The 21,927-nt window shown below is 45.1% G+C and overlaps 1 protein-coding gene across 3 annotated transcripts in view; it reads right to left on the bottom strand.

Annotated features, from left to right (window-relative positions):
• Positions 1-21,927, bottom strand: part of DIP2B (disco interacting protein 2 homolog B) — a 60,872-nt gene that overhangs the window by 25,548 nt on the left and 13,397 nt on the right. For 2 of the 3 annotated variants that reach the window (XM_066337694.1, XM_066337695.1), the window contains exons 2-5: positions 9,611-9,682; positions 5,330-5,473; positions 3,515-3,640; positions 1,768-1,980 (exon numbers count right to left, since the gene is read on the bottom strand). In XM_066337694.1, coding sequence (XP_066193791.1) covers positions 1,768-1,980; positions 3,515-3,640; positions 5,330-5,473; positions 9,611-9,682 — 555 coding nt within the window. The remainder of the gene's footprint in view (positions 1-1,767; positions 1,981-3,514; positions 3,641-5,329; positions 5,474-9,610; positions 9,683-21,927) is intronic. The other variant, XM_066337696.1, reaches the window with a different exon arrangement.

Here is a 21,927-nt window from a genome sequence, read left to right as displayed (position 1 = left end):
AATCCCTTCCAGCTGGCTGGTTACAGAGCTTGTCCAGCAGCTACAGAATAAATCCAATGAATAATGGGAGCTGGGTCTTACTTCTTTTCAAGCTGCAAGACACTGTCCTGCCTTTCAGGCTGCAACTGCATCCTGCAGGAATTCTGCAGTGAGCTGTCTCCTCAACAAGGGATTTTTGCTTATGTGGGGTTTCTTTACACAACCCAGCAGGTTCAATCATCTGATAGGGCAAGAATATTCTATTCTGGCTCAACAGCAGCAGCAACTGTTGCTCACAAAGGAAAAACCCAACAATCTGAAACTATAGGTTGGGTTTTACAGAGAGTCTGAAGTCAAATCCCAAATAATTCCCACTGACAGGGTTTTGGGATTGATTCTGTGTTGATTTCCCTCTTTCTAAGGAGAAAAAAAATGACTCATTTCTGCATCCCTTCGGAGACACAGCAGCAAGGAATATTTCTTATGCACTGAACTTCTTAAAATCACTGGAAAGGACATGGATTTGTACAATCCAAACATCTGCAGGACTTTTTACTGCTCTCAGGAGAGAGATGTACAGAACTGTGCATGTGAGAGTTCTATTCATTTAAACCAGTGTTAACAAGGGATGAATGTGGCAAATATAATTCTGACAAAGATTCAAAGCTTCTCTTTTTTTGCATGAGACACTAATTAGATCAGACAGTAGAGATTCTGGAGATAAAAAGCTATGTTACCTTTAATTCACTGCAAAAGGTAATGTGGCCTTCTGCATGCTCCAATTAAAAACAGCCCCTCTGCTTCAAAGACATTAATTATATTGGCTGCATTTTATGGGCAATCTCCTCAGTTTTCCATTTCAGGAAACAATTTGCATCCCAGCAAATAAACAAAGAAAAATCACAGCAATCAGAAGGTAAGTAAGTGAAAGATAAAATCACCAGCACTTCTATGCACTGCTTGCCCCAACCCAGTTAAGCAGAAGCAGAGAGCACATGAAATACAGACAATGTCCTACTGTGCAGGAATTTCCTCACCAGCAGCTAAAAAGGACAAACATACACAGAGCAAAAAACAAACTTGGCCATTTCATACAGAAGCATCAGCAGCAAGGAGCACCTCAGAGCCTCAGAAAACTGAGCCCAGGGTATCCAGATCTGTAGATTTTGCTCCGTCTCCTCAGTACCTGGATGCTCTGGTTATTCCTCAGACAGTCATGGAAGAGCTGGGGCTAAAGCTGCACTCCTCTAACCCTGTTTTTTTTTTTAATGACAGGCTCATTTGTGCACACACACGGCTGGGTTTGGTTCGTTTTCTTCCCTGATCTAAGGCAGACAATAAACCATCGGGGCTCAGAGCAAAATGAGGATGTTCAACACAGCATTTCCCCACTCCACAGGCACAGACACCCCCTAAGGGATTGGGCAGGACACAGATGAAAATGCCACTTGCACCGGGGCAGCTTTGTGCCCGTGGGAGCTCTCAAGAGCTGGAGACATAAAAGCAACACAGGACACAGAGATTTGTGCCTCCTGCTCTGTCCACACTGTCCCTGGAGTCTTCCCTCGCTTCCACGAGCTCCTGCTCCCCACTCTCCCTTTTTACAACCACCTCAAACCTTCTGAAATTCTTCAGGGGAACAACTCCAACCAACCCTAGCCAAGTTCCATCGACACCAGCTCAAACCTCTGGCTCCAAATTTCCCTTCTGCAAAGGACAAACTCGCAGCTTTATCAACAACGGTCTGAACTCGAAGCGATCGTTTCTCGTGCGTACCCCAGCTCCTACCTATTCGAGTATTGGCAAATACATCAGCTAGTGACCCACTGGTCCCTTTGCCTTCTCCATGGGAAAGTGTAGAGGATGCTGATGAGGATGTGGATGACCCCTGAACAGATCGGTTGATCCAAGACTCAGCATTCTGTAAGCTCTGGTGCAATGCAGCAGAGAGAGCAGCCTGGCGCCTGAGCGAGCCCTCGTCCTCGGAGGCGGAAGACGTGTCTGTGTGGAAGCAGAAAGAAAATCTAGCTGCTTAGGGAAAAGCACATGGCACTGAACATGCTCTTTCCAATCACATATCAACAGCGCGGGCTTTCACGGGGAGATCTGTTTTCCACAGGCCAAATCGGAGGTTAAAGCGACGGAATCGTTCGGTGGGAACGCACTCACCCCCTGTTTGATTCACCTCCTCAGATAACAGCCTTCCCCCGGGGTCTCCAAGCCCAGAACTTAACTCTCATTACTTTTCCATTCACATTCCAGAGTATCAGATGCTGTTTTGCTTTAACTCTGGTCATTCTGAACTGGAAAGTGAGGGGTCAGGGTCGTTGTCAAACTGCAAAGTCCCAGGAACAAAGAAAACGCAGGAAACAACTGTGCCAAGGCCACAGCAGAAAATGCTTTTGTCTGGGGCTCTAAATGGAGCCCTTTCAATTGGCAGAAAACAAACAAAAAGGCCCAACCCCAAAACAAAACAGAGAAATCTACAGCAAGGAACTGCTTCCTGTGTGTCCCAGAGCACAGATACCTCAGCTGTCCCCAAATTGTGAACTAATGATTTAATTACCGTGAAGCAAGCACTCGGCTCTTGAGACGTTGAGTTGTACCGTGCTAAATACAAACATCCAGGTGGCTTTGGCCTAAAATTTAGGTGTTCTTCGAAGTGATTTTCTGTCTACACTCGAGTGGTAAATCAAACTACAAAATTCATGTTCTACCCACTTGGCAGAGTGGACCAGAGACACGAGCTGAGGCAAAGGACTGACTCCAGCCACGCTGGAAGTGCTGACCTGGGTTTTTGTGTGACTCCCCCAGCACAGGATGTGCTGCAGTCCTGGACGAGTGAGCACAGAGCTGAGACCCAAGCAGACACCAGGAACATGCATCAGCCCCCCGGGGGAAAAGGAAGGGACAAAGGAAATGTGGTAAAACAGGAAATGAGGAGGAGGAGGAGGAGCAGAGCAGTTTCAGAGCTATGAATCCAGCAGGAGATGTGGATTCATAACATTCGGATGAACTTCCGTCAATCCAAATGGCTGCGATGCTTCTGCACAAAGAGACACCACACACAAGTTCACTGCCAAAAACCACATGGACTCATCGGTCAGTCAGTGCATCCAGCTGCTGGCAAACAGAGGGTTATTGATATCTGCTGCACATGCACCGTGACAGACACCATGTCATCCAGGGGTGAGAGAAGTCCTGCAATTCCACTGGACCCCTCCGAGCTCCTTGCCCAAAACCAAACATCACTGCAACCCCTCCTCTGGTGTGCTGAGCAACAAACGTTAATGACATCAAGACATGAGTTATCCATCAAAAAACAGGAGAAGTGGCCTCAGTCCTGCCACTTTGAACCACAGAACACCCCGAGTTGCACCCACAAGGACCATCCACGTCCAAACTCCTCACCCAGGACATCCCAAAACTCCCACCACGCGGTTCTTTCAAAACTCCTGGAAGAGAGGTCACCTCCCAGAACAGCAGGAGCGCTGTTTGTCAGGTGTGATCCCTGCAGAGTCTGGCCCAGCCTCACCTGGAGGAGTGCAGGCATCAGCTGGGGACTGGACGAAGGTGGAGCGGCGCTTGGTGGGCATGGGCAGGGCCATCTTCTGCTCCTTGTGCTTGGCCAACGCCGCCTGCACAGCTTCCGTGTGGATGTCTGCCAGAGGGAAGGGCACAGCTGCCTTCAGCACCAGCACAGCAGGGAGGGCATGCCTTAAGAACTCAGATTTTTCTGGTTTTCAAAGCCCGCGCTGCGTCAGCGCGCGGCTGGGAACTCCGGGTGAAGTGTTTAGTTAACCGCCGTCGTGTTTTAGTTATAAAATAACCCCTCCTCTAGGTTTGTGATCCAAAGACAGCCTCAGGCCTCCCAAAAAGTATCAACAAAAGTGAATTGGAGGGGAGCAAACTAGGGGAGAAGATGACTTCATTCCCTGAAGCTGGAATTGGAGAATTAACCCCGATATGCAAATAAGAGTGAATTTATAATCGTCTGAAAAACTTGACCATCAATCTGTTTTGGGTGCAGCCACTGGGAGGCTTCTGACAGCCCAAGGTGTATCTATTGAAAGACTTTAATAAAAATCCACATTATTCCCTTAACTTTGTGTACTCTTTGTTCCAGGTCAACACTCCAAGGCATCAAAGGAAGGAGGACACACGGGGCTCTCACACCTCCAACCATCTCCATCTGCCTGTTCATGACATCCCTGTTTTCATCCCTTCCCAACGACCCTCCTCTGCCATCCCAGGAGCAGCATCACCTTTTATTCTCTTTTTTTTTTTTTTTTAAACAAGGAAACTAATTGAAGTTAGCCAGCTGAATGAAGGGCCCAGGTTTGTTACTCTGGAAATTTCTGGATTAAACTCATTATATCCTCGTGTCTCTGGCAATTTTTACAAGAAATCTGGCAGATTGTTCCCCACAACCAAAGATTATCCTAAAATCTGCCTGTGGAGAGTTTAAATATGAACAGAAGTGTGTGCAGCCTCAGGTGCAACTCGGGTCTATGAAGTGACAGTTGTCTGATTTAGGAAAAACCTTCTGCTCCCAAATGGATGCAGATTACATGTAAATCTTGGAAGTTTAACTGTGGCTGTAAATGCAGGCTGATTAGGAGCTGAAACAGGCTGGGATGAGAGGTTTCCATCCCTCTGCAACCCCCAGAGCTCTTTGAAGGAAGACACATCACTGGTGAGGAGAAATCAACTGAACAAAAACCAGGGAGAGCATTCATTTCCATATCCAAATTCACTTCTCAGATTAATGTCTTTGAATCCTGCTTTTGCAAAACCCAAACCAGGCTCTCCTCATGCTCCATGAAACGGTGGGATACGACAGTGTCACTGCAGAAGGAAGATTTTAATAAACCTCATCTGCCTGCCTTGAGAAGGAAACTTAATTCTTGTTATTGCAAAGTGAAAGACAAAACCTGGGAACAAAAAATAGGTGTCAACAGCTTCTCCTCTCCTGAAGTGAAGCAGGAGCTCAGCAGGTGCTGGGCAGTCCTTTCCTGCTGCTCCAAGCTCCAGGAACTGCTATTACCTGTCACCTCACTGACTATGATCACCTACAGATGTGGTTAAAGAAGATTTTTGGGTTTGGTTTTGTTTTTTTTTTTTTTTCTCCCATTCTGTGAACAATTTGCACCCAACAATTTCCAACGAGCCGGAAAATCGAGGTGGCATTATTTAGGTTTTTTTTCTACTTATAAGTGGTTTTGATCCAGCACCCCACAATCTGATGTTTCCTTACAGAGAACCACCGAGGCAGATGTAATAATAATTTTGATTCCTTCAGAGGGCACAGCACATTCCTGGGGAGGGGAACTCTGGTCCTTGCCCTTACCAGATCGATAACGTTCATCTCTGGCTCCCCCTGAACGAGCTCGGTGGAATTTGGATGAGGATGAGGAGGATGAAGCTGAGGCTGGAGTTGCAGTTGGGACGGGCATCTGAGGTCTGGATTCCTTCTGTAATGCTGGATCAACCCCTGGAAAACAAAGAGTGGGAAATAAAAGGAGCTTTTTTTGTTTTGTTTTGTTTTTTTTTTTTTGGACAGGGTTGTGGATGTCATGGAGTTGGTTTGTCACTCAGTGTCCCAGTGACCAACGCTTGTTATTGACTGCAAAACCAATAATAAAGCAGCAGCAAGAGCCTCTGCTGCTCCCATTAATCACAAACCCAAGGAGAACTCCAGTTCTGTCCAGTTCTGGCTTTCAGCATGTCCAGTGAGTGGATTTATCACCCAAAAAACGTTTGTTTTTCCCATTAAAACAGGAAGCAAACCAGATCATCTGATAAACATTATCAATTTACATAATTGAACAAGAGCAACTCAGAATTGTTGCTACTGGAAGTTCAATTCTCGTTAAAACCCTGGAGGGGTTGTCTCTGGACACACTCCAGCCCCTCAGTATCTCTCTCATAGAAAGATTTTATTTTTTTTTTAATTCCTCATCTTCCTTCATCCATCTCCTGTCCCTTCTAAAATCCCAAAGAGCAAAATATTATTGGGATATTACTGATTGTAAGAGCAAAGTAACAGAGCAAATTTGTTAGAGCAAATCCACTTAGTTGTGGATTATTAATTATTCTTTAAACTACCATGCCAAAAGCTGAGAACCTTTACTTCTAGTCAAAGAGGAGATTTTCTGCTAACCAGAAATCCTCAGACCACATTAAGGGGACAATCATTCCCCCTTTCCACTGGTGTTTTTTTGGCTACAGGAACACATATCAGAGTCCTGTATTTGCTTATGAAAACACACTCATCATCCCCTGTGCAAATGTGAGAGTGGCACAAAAAACTAAATGGAAAAGGAAAGAGAGATTTCTGTGCTTCAGGTGCAACACCTGGGCTCCAGACAGAGATGATGGATTCAAAATCTCAGCTCATCCACGACCAAAAAAAAGCATCAATTTGTGTCCCCTCCTGTCACTGTGGGACACATTCCATTGATAACCAGTTTAACATCTTTGTAGCATTTATTTGCCTTCACCAAACTCAGCACAGTCATATTTTGATCCAAAGACAACACGACTTCATAAACCAAACAGAAAAGCTTCATGTTTTCTGATCACTCCAGTATTTATAAATTCAGGCACCCACTAGATGTCAGCAGCAGATTTAACGCTATTTTAAATGAATTATTAAATTCATATTCAGCTCTCTCGTAAAAGCCTCTCATCAGGGCAAACGTGACATTCCAGTTAGGAGAAGATCAGAGGTGGCACACAGAGAACAAGCTCTTTGCTTCAGGATTTTTGCTCTGACACAGTGACACGTTCCAGTGGCCTCACCAAAGTGCCTTCAGACGCAGAGGAGGGGCAGAGTGTAAATCACTGATGGTTACACAACAAAAGCAGCACAAGGCAGCCAAGGCTGGCAGGTGACAGGTGATTTATTCAGAGCTCCCTTCAGAAAGATCCCGCTGCAGCTGCACCTTCTGCTGGCAGAAACATGACAAATGTGACACAGAGAGATGAAAAATGAATTATTTTGGCTTGGCTCTGAAGGGCGCCGTGGATTTGTTGCCTGCCTTTAGGTTCTAATGAGAATTGACTCCTTTGTGATTCCTGCGTTTCGGTGAAGGGCCAACGATTTAAAGATCCAGAGACTGAACCATTTAGAAGATCAACGGGGATAAATGTTGGCATGAATAACAAGGAGAGCAAGTGCCACACGCACAAGGAAGCAGCTGCAAACCTGTCACTCCACTGCCTGCAAACAGAAAGGAACAGCAGTGCTGGGCCTGCACTGCCTGCTCCTTGAGGATTTTTATTTTTTTTCCAAGCTACATACCCATAAAAACATGGAAATAACCAGCCTGAACACACTCCCAGAACTTAGGGACACCTGCCCAGCTCCAGGCACAGCTCCATGGGCTGTCCTTGCTGCTGACCCCCACCATGGAGACAACTCCCTGGAATTTGGGACTGGAGATTTTGGGATCTGCAGGTTGCAGAGACTTGTCAGGAGTTAGCAGCTAGATGGAGCTTAATGGATACTGCACCAGAAAAAAAAAATTAAAAAAAAAATGCATTTTTAGGTAATTAACAGTGCTGCCTTAACTCCTGAATAAGGAGGCAAGCTCCCAGTGAATGGAGCAGAGATTGGAGCAGTAAGAATCTCCTGAATTATCCTGCTGGCGTGCCTTGACTTGTCACCTTCCCTCCTTTCCTCTCATTTCACATCCATGGAGTGCAGACACTCCATCAGCCAACACTGGGCCAGGGCTCAAACAAACAGCACAAAATGCCACCACTAAGTATTTTTGTTGTTGTTGTGGACTAAATGAAGTTTTCTTCTCATTACCAAGGTGACCCCATTCCCAATCCCTCACGCATGACTTCCACGGGGTTTTTTACAACAGGAGCTTCCCAGACACTGGGGCAGCTGGGTGTGAGATGGATATAAAACAAAAATTAAAAAAAAGATGGATAATGAACTGGAGAGCTGGGCCGGAAGGGCAATTAAACCTCTGGGTTAATTGGTGACCTCCATCATCTCAGGCCTCTGCCTGGACTTCAGCTCCATTGGCAGCTCTCAAAAGCCCCACAATTAACAGAGCAGAGCCCAGCCTTGCCAAACCCTTTTTATTCCCTCCCCTCCTAATTAAACATTTTCTGAGATAAATCAAACACGTGCACAGTGCCAGGGTTTGGGGCCAGGATTGTATCATCTTCAGACTTCAGAAGGGACAAAAGGAGGGCTGCCAAGAGTTCCTGAACCACCCAAGGATTCCCCATTTCCTCCTCAGGCTCGAGATCTCCACTGGCACAAATGCTAGCCTGAGGACTGTCAAACCTGCTCAGCAAAATACCTACTTCATCAAGAGGGATTAGTCATGTGTATATTAGTTTTTGGGGTTTTTAAGTAACAGAAATAAGTTTGATAAATAGGCAGCAGCCAAGTGGCTGAGGTTCCCATCATATCCTGCTCCAGGGAGAGCTGTTTGTAACAGAATCTCCCTTTTGAAGGCTAAATTACTTATAAATTAATGAGTTTTTGCTTGCCTTGCTGCCTTCAGCAGGTGTAAAACCCAATCTCCAACAGGGGAATGAGCCCCACCTCAAAATGAACAAACCACCAAATCCAACCTGAGAACCAGCTGGAGAGCAGGAACTGGGCAGTGGTTTGGGATGGGAGAATCTGGAATTTGCCACATGACAATTTTGTGTTCCCTCATCGAGTGCCTGAAGGGAGCTGCTGTCATTTCCCCCCCAGTCCCGTGGTGTTGATGGGCAATAAATGCACTTGGAGCTTTTAATCTTTATCAATTTTTTTTTTTTTTTTTTTTTTTTTTGGCAGTAGACCAACTCAGTAAATTCCAGCAGATCCATTCAGGACTCCCTGTCATAACCAGTCACTGCCCAAAATCAGAAGCAAACACATCAGTTTTTAGTGGCTGAACATCCCTCAGCATATCAGTAACAATTATTCCGGGTAAGCCCCAAAATAATGATTAGACACACATTCAGCCATTTCCTTCAGTTCACAATTATCTGTAATTATCCCACATACAACATTTGGATCTCTGAACCAAAAAGAAACAATTGTACCCAAAGGACGTGATTTCAGCTACTCTGGCAAAATAAAGCAACAAATCAGAAAAAAATCCTAATGTTTTTCCAACAAGGAATTAAGGTGGCTGAAGGACACAGCCCAGACCAACACTGAAGTTCAGACCTTTTTGAGAGTGTTTCCAGAATGGTTCTCCAGGACTTTGATGATTGATCCAGAGCCTTTGAGCTCTCAAGAATCAAGGGATGTGATGGATGTGGGAGAGCACAGGATGCCTTAAAGCCCATCCTGTGCCACCCCTGCCATGGTAATGACATTTCCCACTGTCCCAGGGTGTTCCAAGCCCCATCCAGCCTGGCCTTGGACACTGTCAGGGATCCAGGGACAGTCACCAAGGAGCTCTGGAGCTGGCAGGAATTCCTGGAGCTCAACACAAGCCCAGAGCTAGAGACCCAACCCACACACAACCTGATCAGCTCAGGAAACACACGTGGAGCAGAATAATCCAGAGCTGGCAAATGGGATCTCAGGGCTCCATTGCCACAGATGCCTTTAATGGCTCAGCTCTACAAAATCCTGATTCCAGCCAAAACAAGGACCTACCTTGGGTTTGTGGAACATAGGGAGCCAGCAGCTTCGCTCTCTTCTTCTCATACCCCTTCTGTGTGATGTCCCCTAAAAACAAGCAAAGAAAAAAAATTCATTTAGTCACATCTGAATTTTGCAATTTGAAGTCTGCTTGGGGTTGTTTTTTTGGTTTTGTTTTTTTTTTTCCAGTGCCATGAAGGTTTCACCTGAACACAGCTGCAGAAAACCTGAAACTCAATAAATCCAAGCACATTAGGATTTCAAAGCTCCATATTACAGAACTTTGGCAGTTTCCCTTGGGATCAGAGACCTACACTATCCACTATTTAAATGCAATAACTGGGATCACAGCAGCTATCTAAATGGAACATCAAAGCAGTGAAAAAACTAAAAAGGGAAACTGGGAGCGCAGGAAAATATTCTGTAACCACAAAACAACTTAGGTGAACGAAGTGGGATAATTCCCAACCAAAAGGGTGAAGGGGAAGGGCAAATTCAAAGCCTCATCTTCAATTAATCCAACAGCAAAGTGAGTCCATTCCAGCAGCTGCTTTGGGGGTCTCCAAACACTGAGACAAGGATGGACAATCAATTTCCAGACTCCTGTCCAGCTAGCACAGCTCATGATCCAGGTGCCAGGGAGGAATTTCTTCCACATATGTGACTTAAACTTCCCCTTTTTCAGTCTGAACTCATTCCCCCTACCCTGTCACTGCAGCTCCTGATGAATTGTCCTTCTCCAGCTTCCCTGTAGCCCTTTCAGACACTGGAAGGTGCTGAGAAGTCTCCACACAACTTTCTCCATGCTGAACATTCCCAGTTCTCCCAGCCTGTCTCCATAAGGGAGGTGCTCCAGTCCCTTTATCAACTTCTGGACTTGCTCCAACAGCTCCAAATCCTTCTTATGGAATTCTTCCATCCTTCTTATGGAATTCTTCCATCCCAGAACTGGACAGAGGACTCCAGGTGGTCACAAGAGCAGAGCAGAGGGGGAGAATCCCCTCTGGAGTGATTATTATTAGAGTGATTACTCCAGAGATCAGAATAAGCATTTGTAAACTTTTCCCTCTTTTAAAAAAAAAAAACCTAATCTGTCTGATCCTGGAGATGCACCATCTGGCTGCTGTCTTTTGTTTTAATTTCTCACATTACATCAGAACCACAAGAAAGACTGGAACCTTGGAGGGATTTAAAACAAACAGCCCTGCAGCATTTCAAGCCTCTTGGTAGCCTGCCTGGCACTTCCAACCTCCCATCTCCTGGAGATGGGGAGTGATGAGACACACAGCACTAAGAAAACAGAATTATTTGCTATCAAGCTGAAAATCAAGCCACAGTTAGAAGTGAGTGATCACAAAACAGGATGTTTTTCTTTGCTGTGAGCATAAACTGAGAGGGAACAGCCTCAGCTCCAAAGCAGCTCTGGGCTGCAGGGTTTTTCTGAACAGGATCCTCCTGCCAGGGGCCACACCACGAAAGGGGATTACAGGCTTCAGGTTCTAAGCCTCCCAACACCACCAGAATTTCTGCTAAAACATTCCTGCTAAGTGCCCAGCTTGGCCCCAAAGGTGATTAGTGAAATGCCTGGGAAGAGAATTCCTTGCTGCTGGGCACTCAAATACCAGTGGCACTTGAAAAACTGAGAAACACTCTGAGAGCAGGAGTTTCAGAGCTGGAGTGGGACTCAAACTTCAGATTGACAAAGGTTTAGGTAAGATAAAGAGAAGAAATTCCTCTCTTTGGGGGTGCTGAAGCCATGGCACAGGTCACCCAGAGAAGCTGGGGATGTGTCCAAGGTCAGGCTGGATGGGGCTTGGAGCAACCAGGATAACAGATAGATTCTTGGATAACAGAAGATGCCCCTGCCCACGGCAAGGAGTGGAACAGGATGAAGGTTCAAGGTCTCTTCCAACCCAAAGCATTCCATGATCCCATCCTTGTCTGACTGGTGCTGCTCAGGGCAGGGTGTGCATCCACACACAGAATTTTTATCTCATTCCTCTAACACTGCATTTGAGTCAGGGCTCAACAAGTCCAGACAAAGGCAGCAGCTGCAAAGGAGAGTGTCCAGGACGCACTGAAACGCCGAGCAAAGCAGTAATTTCAGTGGCTGGTTGCAATGCAGAGCTCAGGTGGCACTCACCCTGCTCACTGCAGGGCAGCTACGTGCTGCAGGGAGAGGGACACTCAAACTGAGCTGCTGAGTGGCCAAGGACGATGTCCTGAGTGACTGCAGGAGCTTCAAAACCCTCCAGCCACATCAAACTGAGCTGCTGAGTGGCCAAGGATGATGTCCTGAGTGACTGCAGGAGCTTCACATCAAACTGAGCTCCTGGCAGGAGCTTCACAACCCTCCAGCCACATCAAACTGAGCTCCTGAGTGGCCAAGGATGATGTCCTGAGTGACTGCAGGAGCTTCACATCAAACTGAGCTGCTGAGTGGCCAAGGACGATGTCCTGAGTGACTGCAGGAGCTTCACAACCCAGGTCTGCCTCCACTTTCTGAGGCATTCTGCAGAGATTTGTGGAATGTCCTGAGTTGGAAGAGATCCACAAGGATCATTTCAATTGGCATTGAAAAAACAAAGAGAGAGATAGGGAGACAAAGCTGCAGAGGGGTAAAATGTGGTTTAAGTGTCTCTGCTCCTCAAGCAGCTTGCCCAGGGTTCCTGGTTGGGATTACTCATCCTCACTGGAATCATGGAGTTGTCCTGAGTTGGAAGGAACCGACAAAAATCATCCAGTTCAACCCTTGGCTCTGCACAGACACCCCAAAAATCCCACCCTGGGGCATCTCTGGGAGTAGAATCCAAATGCTTCTGGAGTTTTGGCAGCCTGTGACCTGCCCAGTGACACTGGAGCCAGGACAAGGTGACCCTTTGGGCTGCCAGAACACTCAATGTCCATTGGGGAGGCACACAGAGCCAGGGGATGGACACACTGCAGCAAAACGCAGAAAGGGGAGGGAATTTCTCCTAAAAAGCCAAGCCACAGGTTTGCTCAGAGCTTGTTACTCTGTGATTAATTTCTCCACATGATTTAATTGTGCTCTTGACATTGGTGGTTACACACTACATATAATGAAACATTTGCCACAGAAAATTGCTGGAATTACTAAGGAATACAACACACACAAATAATGTAAATACATTATGAACAAATACCAGGATTTTAAGTAGTAGCAGCACCTCATTCTGCCTCACATACTGGGAAGCAGAGAATTCTAATGACTTGTTTCCACACTAATAACCCACCAATAAAACAAACCCATCCACACTGCAATGGAAGCAGTTGGGGCTCCCATTAGGAAATCTGAAGCCAAGGTGAAATATTACTGAGAAACAAGGAGGTAACTCAGGCCACAACACCACTCACAACCTCAACTGCCATGTGGTGCACATTGTTGATGTTATTGTTGTAAAAAGGATTTTCTGACCATAAGCCAATAAAAAAAAAACCAAAAGCCTAATGCTATTTGGCAAAAGCAGGGAAGGCTCCAAGGAGAAAAATTCAAGCAATAAATATAATAAAGCTGACAGATTTCCCTGGCAGTGCTCTGTCCTCCTAGCGCTGAATTTCCAATTATATCTGCATTTTTATGTGGTTATAACATAAAACAAATCGATCCACTATTATTTTGACAAATACATTGACAGTGTCCAACACCTGCACAGGCTTAGAAAATGCACACGTGGCACAAGTGGAATGAACTGACTGAATAAAAACCTCTTTTCTGGTCATGCAGAAAATTTGGTACCAATCTACCGACACAGGACAAAAGAATCGCTAAGGGAGAAATTTTCTTTCCCCCTCTTCCTTTTCTGTTGATCTCCAGGAACTGGAAATGGTGAGATCTGGACACAAACACGGACTTCCTCGTGGAATATCATAAATTACAGCCACAGGAAGAGCACCAGGACGACCAGGGCTGCAAACTCTGGAACCATTCACTCCTCTGACATAAACCTGGTCAATCATTAACCCCCTGCCATAAATAAAACACTCTGTGACACTTTGGGAGCTCAATTCTCCCAAGAGAGAGCTCAAAACCCACCCTGAGAACCACAACCCCTCTCTGGGCAGACTCAAGACAGAGCACCACAAAGAAATATGAACAAAGCAAATGAGAGCTGATAACTGAGCTCTGAAACGGGTTTTGTTGATTCCCAAGGAAGAAATGAAAACACAACCAGTGGTGAGACTCTGCTGGCTCCCTCCCAGCCACCACCCATTTGTTCTGTTCACTCTGTGTTCATCCATATCCGCAGTGAGCTGGGGCCCTGCCCAGGAAATGGGGTTCTGCTCAAAGGGAAGCAGCTTTTTGGGGTTTTAGAGGAGAGAGGAGCATGAGCTGAGCTGCTGCTGGGCTGGAGGAAGAGGCTCTTCTTCCTTCCTGCAGCCAAAACTCCAGTGCAATGACATCTTCACCTTGCACAGGTAAGCAGTGGCCTGGAAAAGAGCAGGTGTAATTAAAAACAGCCTCCCCAGCACCTAATTTCTCCTAATTTCTCCTAATTTCTCGGAGAGAAGACACAGAAGGGATCCTCATCACGCAAACCCAAACTGGAACGTCCTTGGCCATTGGGAGTGCAAGAGAAAAAAAGGATGAACTTGCAATGCCAGAGAAGCTCAGGGAAGCTCAGGGAAGGACACCTGAGCAGCCTGGATGTCCCACCTGTATTCAAATCCTGCCCCAGAGAAAACCCAGGAGCCTCAGTGACGCCAGGCAGCTCTTCAGCAATTAGCACTGATGATGTGCTCTAACCAGTGGCGCTCCATCAGTGCGAGGTGGTAACACCAGCTCATCCTGCTGCCTCACACAATGCTCCTCTTTCAGCAGCCCTGCTCCCCTTCCCCCCTGGAGAACACTGAATCATTGACTGGCCAACAAAACCGTAATTACTGCAGTGGGAGAAATGAAGGAAAAGGCTCACGTAGGGCCACAGCATCTCCCCGACAAAGCTTCTAAAGGCTGGGCTGCAGCAAGGAAAAGGTTTCCAGTTGGGGAGTAGTTTTGTGTGAGTTTTAAAGTAAAAAAAAAAAAAAAAAAGTTTGTATGCTCAAAAAACCCCAAAAAAAACCCACAAAAAAACAAAAAAACACCCAAAAAAACCCCCCAAAAAACCAAAAAACAACCCCCCACCCAAAAAAAAACCAAAAACCAAAAACCAAACAAAAAAAAAAACCCAACCGTCTCCCCCCCAAAAAAACCCCAAAAAAAAAGAAAAAAACCACCTGTTGATGTTTCCAACAGATTTTGTGCTATCAGGGAATCCTGGTGGTGCTTCTGGTATTTTCATTAGCCCCCCCACCAAAAAAACACAGACTAAAAGAGAGCAGACAAGACAATAAGCTTATAATAAAAAATAATTAAATCGTTCTATTATCACTGATGCATCTGGATTTCAGCTCTCACCACTGAACACGACCTGATGACTTGGCCTTTCTGGTCTGCTCCCTTTGCTGATGTCCAGGCACAGGACAGACAACATCTCCCCGTGGTTTTATCATCCTGAACCTGCTCTGAAAGAGCAGAACACAGATTCTGGGGCTGCAGGGCTCCAGTCTGGAGCACCAACATCGAGATAACGAAGATCAGAAGTGCTGCTGAAAGTCCCAAAATGTTCTTTTGCTGCCTCCAGATAAGGCCTTTCAAGTGTGACTGGAGTGGCAGAAAAGCACATTTCAGAAACCCAAAGTGAGGACTGAGTGCACTCGTGGCCTGGGCAAAAAAATGGGCACAACATCAGGCCAGCACTTAGTAAAAAATGCTGTCACCACTCGTTTATGTGCTTAGAGCTGGTCCCCACCTTTGTAAAATAAAAAATAATTCCTCCCTGTGAGGGTGGGGAGGACTTGGCATGGATTGCCCAAAGGAGCTGTGGTAGCTCCATCCCTGAAGTGTCCAAGGCCAGGTTGGATTTTCCTGGAGAAATGGCAACTTCTTGACATCCCACATTCTCTCCAAGGGTTAAAACTGAGACATCCTCAGTCCCAGGCTTCAGCAAGCCAAAACACAATATTTAAACCTTTTTTTTTTTTTTCTCTAAAGCTGTGTGCTCAAATAGACTGTGCAGTGGCCTTAAACTCCTCCCACCGCTCTTGAGCTACAACTGCAGCACAAAAACTACATTTGAAACAAGTTTAGACAATTGCCTCCTTCTGTCTGAGGCCAAATGATGATGCAGCTTCAAAGATTCCCTCCTCCTCCTTTCGGGTGAAGCTGTATATCAGGTTTCCTTCTTGGATATAACAGCAACGTCCACGAACTAACAGCCTTCTAGAAAAACTCTGATTTCTTGAGAGAAATAACACTTTGCTCGCTGTACTTGTCACCAACCACCCAGCACAGGTTTGGGCTCTGCAGTTTGCTTTTAACAGCACCATTGTCCTCCCACCAGAAGCATGAATAGGGCACTGAAAACCCACAAAGATGTTGTTTGTTGGGCACAAGCATTAAACTGCTCCAGCTTCGGCGTTCAAAGTTGCACAGACAGATCAGCTCCAGATTAATTTACACACACAGAACACAAGCTGACTTGGCCAGGGCACTGTGAGGGCTCTGTTCTACAGCTCCAAAACCTTCTTCTTAAAAGGCTTAGGAGTGTTGTTTGACCAAATTAAAACTATTTTAATCTCCACGTTTATTTATTTAGAAAGAATTCCATTCAAGATGAGGGTTTGTTTTTTTTTTTTTTGTGGCGTGGCTGCTCAAGGTCTGGGTCATCCCAGGTCACAAGGTGCTCCTCACCCTGGGTCACTCACTGCCTGCCATAAACCTTAAATAGGGTTTTTTTTGGGGTTGTTTTAACTTTAAGCAGTAAATCCAACTCCTGGAAACTCTACCAAAGAATCCTGTTCTCTCGCAGCAGCGTTTCTGAGCGGCAGCAGATGCAGTGTCCTCGATTCACCCGTCTGGGCTCTGTATTTCCAGCTGTAATCTTTGAGGCCATATGTGATGCATCAGCAAGTGGGTGAGCTAAGGACAGGGCTCAGTCCCCTCTCCATGTAACACCTGGGCTGGGGACATCAGTGACAAGGAGGTGTCACCAACTCACCTCCTCTCTTCACACAAAGACACGCCTGGTGATTTACCGTGAGCATTTCTGCTGAAAATGGCACTGCCAGGGTCAGCAAAATGAGTTTTTAGGAGGTGGGAGTGGGAATCAAAGAGTCTCTCGTGGGTGTATCTGTGCTCTGGTTGATTCTTCTCTCGCAGCAGACACGAGAACGTGCTCACTGTGGATCATACAGCATCAGACCTCATCCTGCTATCTCTGTTTAAAGTTTATTTAAAGGATTTCCTCAGGTAGATTGGTCAAATCACCTCTTCTTCATCTCTTTGTAAGAACTAAAGAGCCAGAGAGATTTTGCTTTTCAGATCCTCAGAGGGGACAAAGGGATGCAAAATGCACTCAATCAGGAGGAATTTCTTCATGGAAAGGGCAGTTAAATATTGAAAGGGAGCTGGTGGAGTCCCCATCCCTGGAAATATCCAAAAAATGACTGGATGTGGCACTCAGTGCTCTGGGCTGATGACAAGGTGGGGATCAGTCACATGTTGAATTTTCCAGTCTTAAAAATTCTGTGCTCAGCCAACACAAATCACGCTGCCAATGCACAGCTAACATCTATCTTTCTAAAAGGTAAAATCTTTTTTAAAAAGGCTCCAAAGATTCTGGAAGATAAAACCTTCAATTCCATCAGTTAATTGTGTTGGCCTTGATAACCCAAAACACAGGCTCTGCTCAACTGCCTCTGACCAGCACCTGAAAAATCCAATCACCAAAATCAATTTTATATGAGAAGTGCAGCCGTATAAATTTGACATTACCCATAAAATTTATGAGCAGCACACGCACATAAACAGTTGATTCCCATATACAAATAAAAAATTTTTGCATGTAAGCCCCATCTTAGGGAATAAAAAGTAAAAACCTTTAAATAGCTACAACTTGTCATTGAAGGAAAAAAAAAGGCATTTTCCATCCTGAATGCAACAAACCCAAGGCTTTGTCACAAGCAGGATTTTACAAAAAATCTGTTCAGGGAGAAATGTTTTTTCATCTATTTTTAACACACAGTCAGTGAGAACCATGTGAGTTGAAAGGCAGGGTCTTAACACCAGCCCTGCACCAGAACAATCTGCAGGAGGGGACACCAACAGTGTCACACAAGTACCCAAGACAACTCCCAGAGCATTAAATAATTCTGAATAATTCCTTTTTGCTGACTAACCTCCTGCTCACAGACAGCAGCAGAAATTCCCAATTATTCAGTGCCTGGCACAAGTGCAGACCTCACGCTCTCCCAGCAGACTGAAAAACAAAGTTTCCCAGGAAATGACTAAACTGTGACAGCCCCTGTGATTCAGCACTTGATTCAGGCAGGTAGAGCATTGTCACCCTCCAGGTACACACTGAATTATTTGAGCTGTGAGCGCTGATAATGCTCAGCCAGGAGTTACCTGTCCAGCCCAAGGACAGGAGATCACACACAGACTCTGCCTCTTCTGGCACTCTGCACTTTCTACAAGATGATTTTCCAAATCAAGCCTGATTTTAACCCAGGAATTAAAGATTTCTCCACGCTGGCACCCAAAGAGATTAGAAGTTACTGTGGGTTTTAATCCTGTGCACAGCTCCTTTTCTTGGCTCCCAGGTATCAATATTTAATAACTAATAATTCTCCTGGCTTCAATTTTTAACATAAACCAAATGCCAAAGGGATTCCTTGCAGGTAACTCTCCTCCCATCCTGACTCCACACCTCATCCAACCAGACCAAAAAGCCAAAGTTTGGACACACAGATTCCTTCAGTGCTGCTGGACCTGTTACTTCTTCTAAGCAAATCTTGAGTAAGATGCAAGAAGGGGAGAAGAATGAAATTAGGAGCAATTATTGCCCTATCTAGTGATCAAACACAGCTGCTCAAACAAAAGTGTTCAGCAACTCTGACCTGCCCTTAAACACAGCACAGAGCCTAACCCAGTTGGCACCTCACCCTGCACAGTAATTATGGATTTCCAGATGGGAGAGTGCTATTCCAAGTCACAGCCACGAGGCCAATGATCATGCATGATGAAACAAAGAAAAGAGAACTTGTTGGAGGTATTAATACTTAGAAGAGCCCTCCTCCTCGAACAAAACCCAACTAAAAAAAAAAAACCAGAACGAGGGCAGTGATCAATCAACCGCAAGAATGAATCTTTTCAAAAAGCAAGAGGTGAGACACACATCCCACACCCTTCCTGCCCTGCTTTTCCTTAGAAGCCAGTACCAAGTGTATTCCTAAGGATGTTACTCCCATTTTCTGCAGAAAAAGCAGCAGAGAAAGTGGTGGCTGCTCAAGAGAGCATAATATCTCCTTTTTATCCAAAGCACTGAAATCTGGAACAGAACCCCGAGTCACTGCACTCCCAGGTGCTCACTCGAGGACAGCCACTATTAAACAGGATTAGTCACCAGAGCAGGATCCCACTACTTAAAGGCAAAGCAATACAATTATTAAACTTTTACCAGCCTCCAATTAGTGCACGACACCTGTAATTTGGCTGGCGGAGACTCCCACCCAATTCCCCACGGAGGAAGCAGCAGCAGCAGCTCCAGGAGCAGCACAGAGGATTTTCCTACTCCTTCCCTTCCAAGTCTGGGAACCAAAACACCTTCTTCAATACCACTAAACCTGCTCTGCACAGCCTCATCCCCCTCCAAAAAAAAATTTCTCTATGCTGGGAAGAGGAGGCTGCAACACGGAGCAGGAGATGACACCAAGCCAAAGCTTTCCTGCTTTGGAAAAAGCACAACTCATTCAAGGCAGCTCCAAAGGCTGGGAAAGCAGATTGAACTAGACAAGAGCAGAAGAAAAATGTCCAGCCCAGCATGGCAGGAACAGCAGATTCCAAGCCTTGTGCTCTCTGTGTGTGAAGCTTTCAGTTGTGTTTACATCAGCATCCACAACTCCTTAAAGAATGGCACTGCTGAGGAAAAGCCTGGTTTTGGCTGGTCACCAGCAGGTTTGAGAAACCCCATTATCCTGTCAGCTGCAAGGCTCTTGACAAGAAGGATCACGAGAGGAACAATTTCTGTTCAGGGGCTCTTTGGGCAGAGTCAAGGTCTGCTCCAGCAGCTCTTTGTTCCTGCTGCAGAGCAGGATGTGGCAAAGATCCTTCTCGTCTGACAAAAAAAAAAACGCCTTTAAAGCTGAGTAGAAGATCAAAATAATGAGTCAAACTCGGCAGCAAAGAGGAGAACTCAACAAGCTCAGCTGCATTTTACAAACTCACCCCAAAGTCACTGAACTCGGCTGCTTCAGGGGAGAAAAACAGAATTTTCTCCCAGCGCATCCATTCCTCTGAATTAATAAAGCACATTAATGGTTCTTTAAAAAGAATGATGGTTTTGGTGCCAAGTGGGCTTTTTAAATAGAAAAAAAAAAATCCTTTTACCCTAAAGAGAAGGAAAAGTCCATTTACTGCCCTTGTTATGCAGGATATTGTGATATCACCCCAGGATTTTTTGTTGTTCCATTCATTATAATAATAATAATAATGATAATGATATTATAACAATAACAGCCTCACACAGGGAATTTTCTTGCCTTCTATCAGTGTGTCACCATCAAAATGGATTTTCACAAAACTGGAAGGACATTTATCCCTTCCACCCTGACACCAGTGGACCTTGAAACCAAAATAAACAGACCTAAAAGTAAAAAAGATCTTTTTCACCAGCCAGTCTCCAAATCCACAACTACTTCTGACAGAGAATTTTCCTCCCGTGGCCTCTCTCAGGGTGCAACATCTCTTCTTCCAATTTAAATAAACTGGTTTCTCACATGTCTTGCTTGCAGAGGGAAGGAAGTATGGAGAAATCAGCAGGATTATTTAAGAGCACACAGTCAGCAACTCGACAAAAACCAAAAGAAAACAAAAGAGGGTTCTCATGTGCTGAAAGGCAACTGGACCTGCCCTCGTGTCCTGCACTGTTCACTTGAGCAGAATGTCTGAAATTAGGGGAAAAAAGGAACTTTATGTTTAATAACAGGCAACAATTCCACGCACCAAGAAGGTGCAATCTCTCCAAGATCAAACTTGTTGTAAAAAACGGGTCCAAAATGACGAAATATTTATATAAACTCCTAACCACACAACAGCAGCAGGAGCAGATTTCAGCCCTAACCAAGCAAAAGCTGGACACTGTCACCAAAACACTGCTTGGCACTGGAGAAATAAGAGCTGCTGGTTTTGTTTTCTGGTTCAGATCACAAGCAAGTTACTCACAGACCAAGATGAGCTTCTGAGAAGTATTTCAGCAATAAATCAAAACAAATAAACCTTTACTTGCACAGCGAATCCAAATGCTCTTTCCAGTTGTCCTCACGTACACTGCCACAGGAAGCAGCCTGCTAAATCTGCTAAAAGCCTTAAGAAGCCTAAATTAAATATTCATACTCTGAGAATGATGAAGCCAGCACAAAACCCTGAGTTTCCTTCAGCACTGCAGCTCTGTGGAGGCCACAAAGAGATGAAAGATTTCCTGCAGTGGGTGATGCTGAGCTGGAATTTCCACCAAGGAGAAGGACACTGGGAGTTCTGCCTTCTGGAGTTTGCCACTTGGGGATTTTCCTGAGATGCTCCTTTACCTCTTTACAGAGAGCTACCTCCATTTCCTCCAATTTTCAGGATCTCTGAAATTGGGCAGGTTTTAATAACAACCTGAAAATGGTTTGTAGGAAGCTCCTAAAAAAAAAAAAAAGTCTCATAATTGAATGATGACATCAATTACTTAATTTTAATGGGAGTGAGATCATATTTTAATTTTGCTTTCTGCATTCAATTTCAAGCAAGGGTGACTGTGCAGTTTCTCTCAGCAATAGCCAATGTCCCTCCAAGGTGGAAGCAGAATTACTTTCAATAACAAACTAAACTTTATTGCCTTATTTCTCATTAGCACTTAATTCGACAGAATTAGCTTGGGTTTATTACTATGCAAAAAAGACAGGTCAATTTTCCAACTTACTCACTGAAAAGAGAAGCCCAACTTTGAACTCTCTGGTTCTCACAACAAGAAAAAAAAAAAAAAAATCCTGCCACCTAAATTCCCTCCAGGCATGGACAGAGCAGAATTTAATCCACAACTCGAAAATGTCCATGAAAAAAAACCCAACTTACCAAAAAAAAAAAATAAAATAAAAAAGAGAGACAAAAGAAAGGCATGACTTGAAAAAGCAAAGAATTGCAAGAGGGTGTGAAATTAAATTTGTCAAGACCTTGGGGAGCCCAAGGTGTCTTCAGGTGCACATCACTCCTGATGAAAAAGGCAGGATGGAGG

This window comes from Sylvia atricapilla, chromosome 29 (assembly GCF_009819655.1).
Source record: "Sylvia atricapilla isolate bSylAtr1 chromosome 29, bSylAtr1.pri, whole genome shotgun sequence".
Lineage (NCBI taxonomy): Eukaryota > Metazoa > Chordata > Aves > Passeriformes > Sylviidae > Sylvia > Sylvia atricapilla.
Note: the sequence above shows the minus strand (reverse complement) of the source record. Positions and strands in the feature narration are given on the sequence as shown.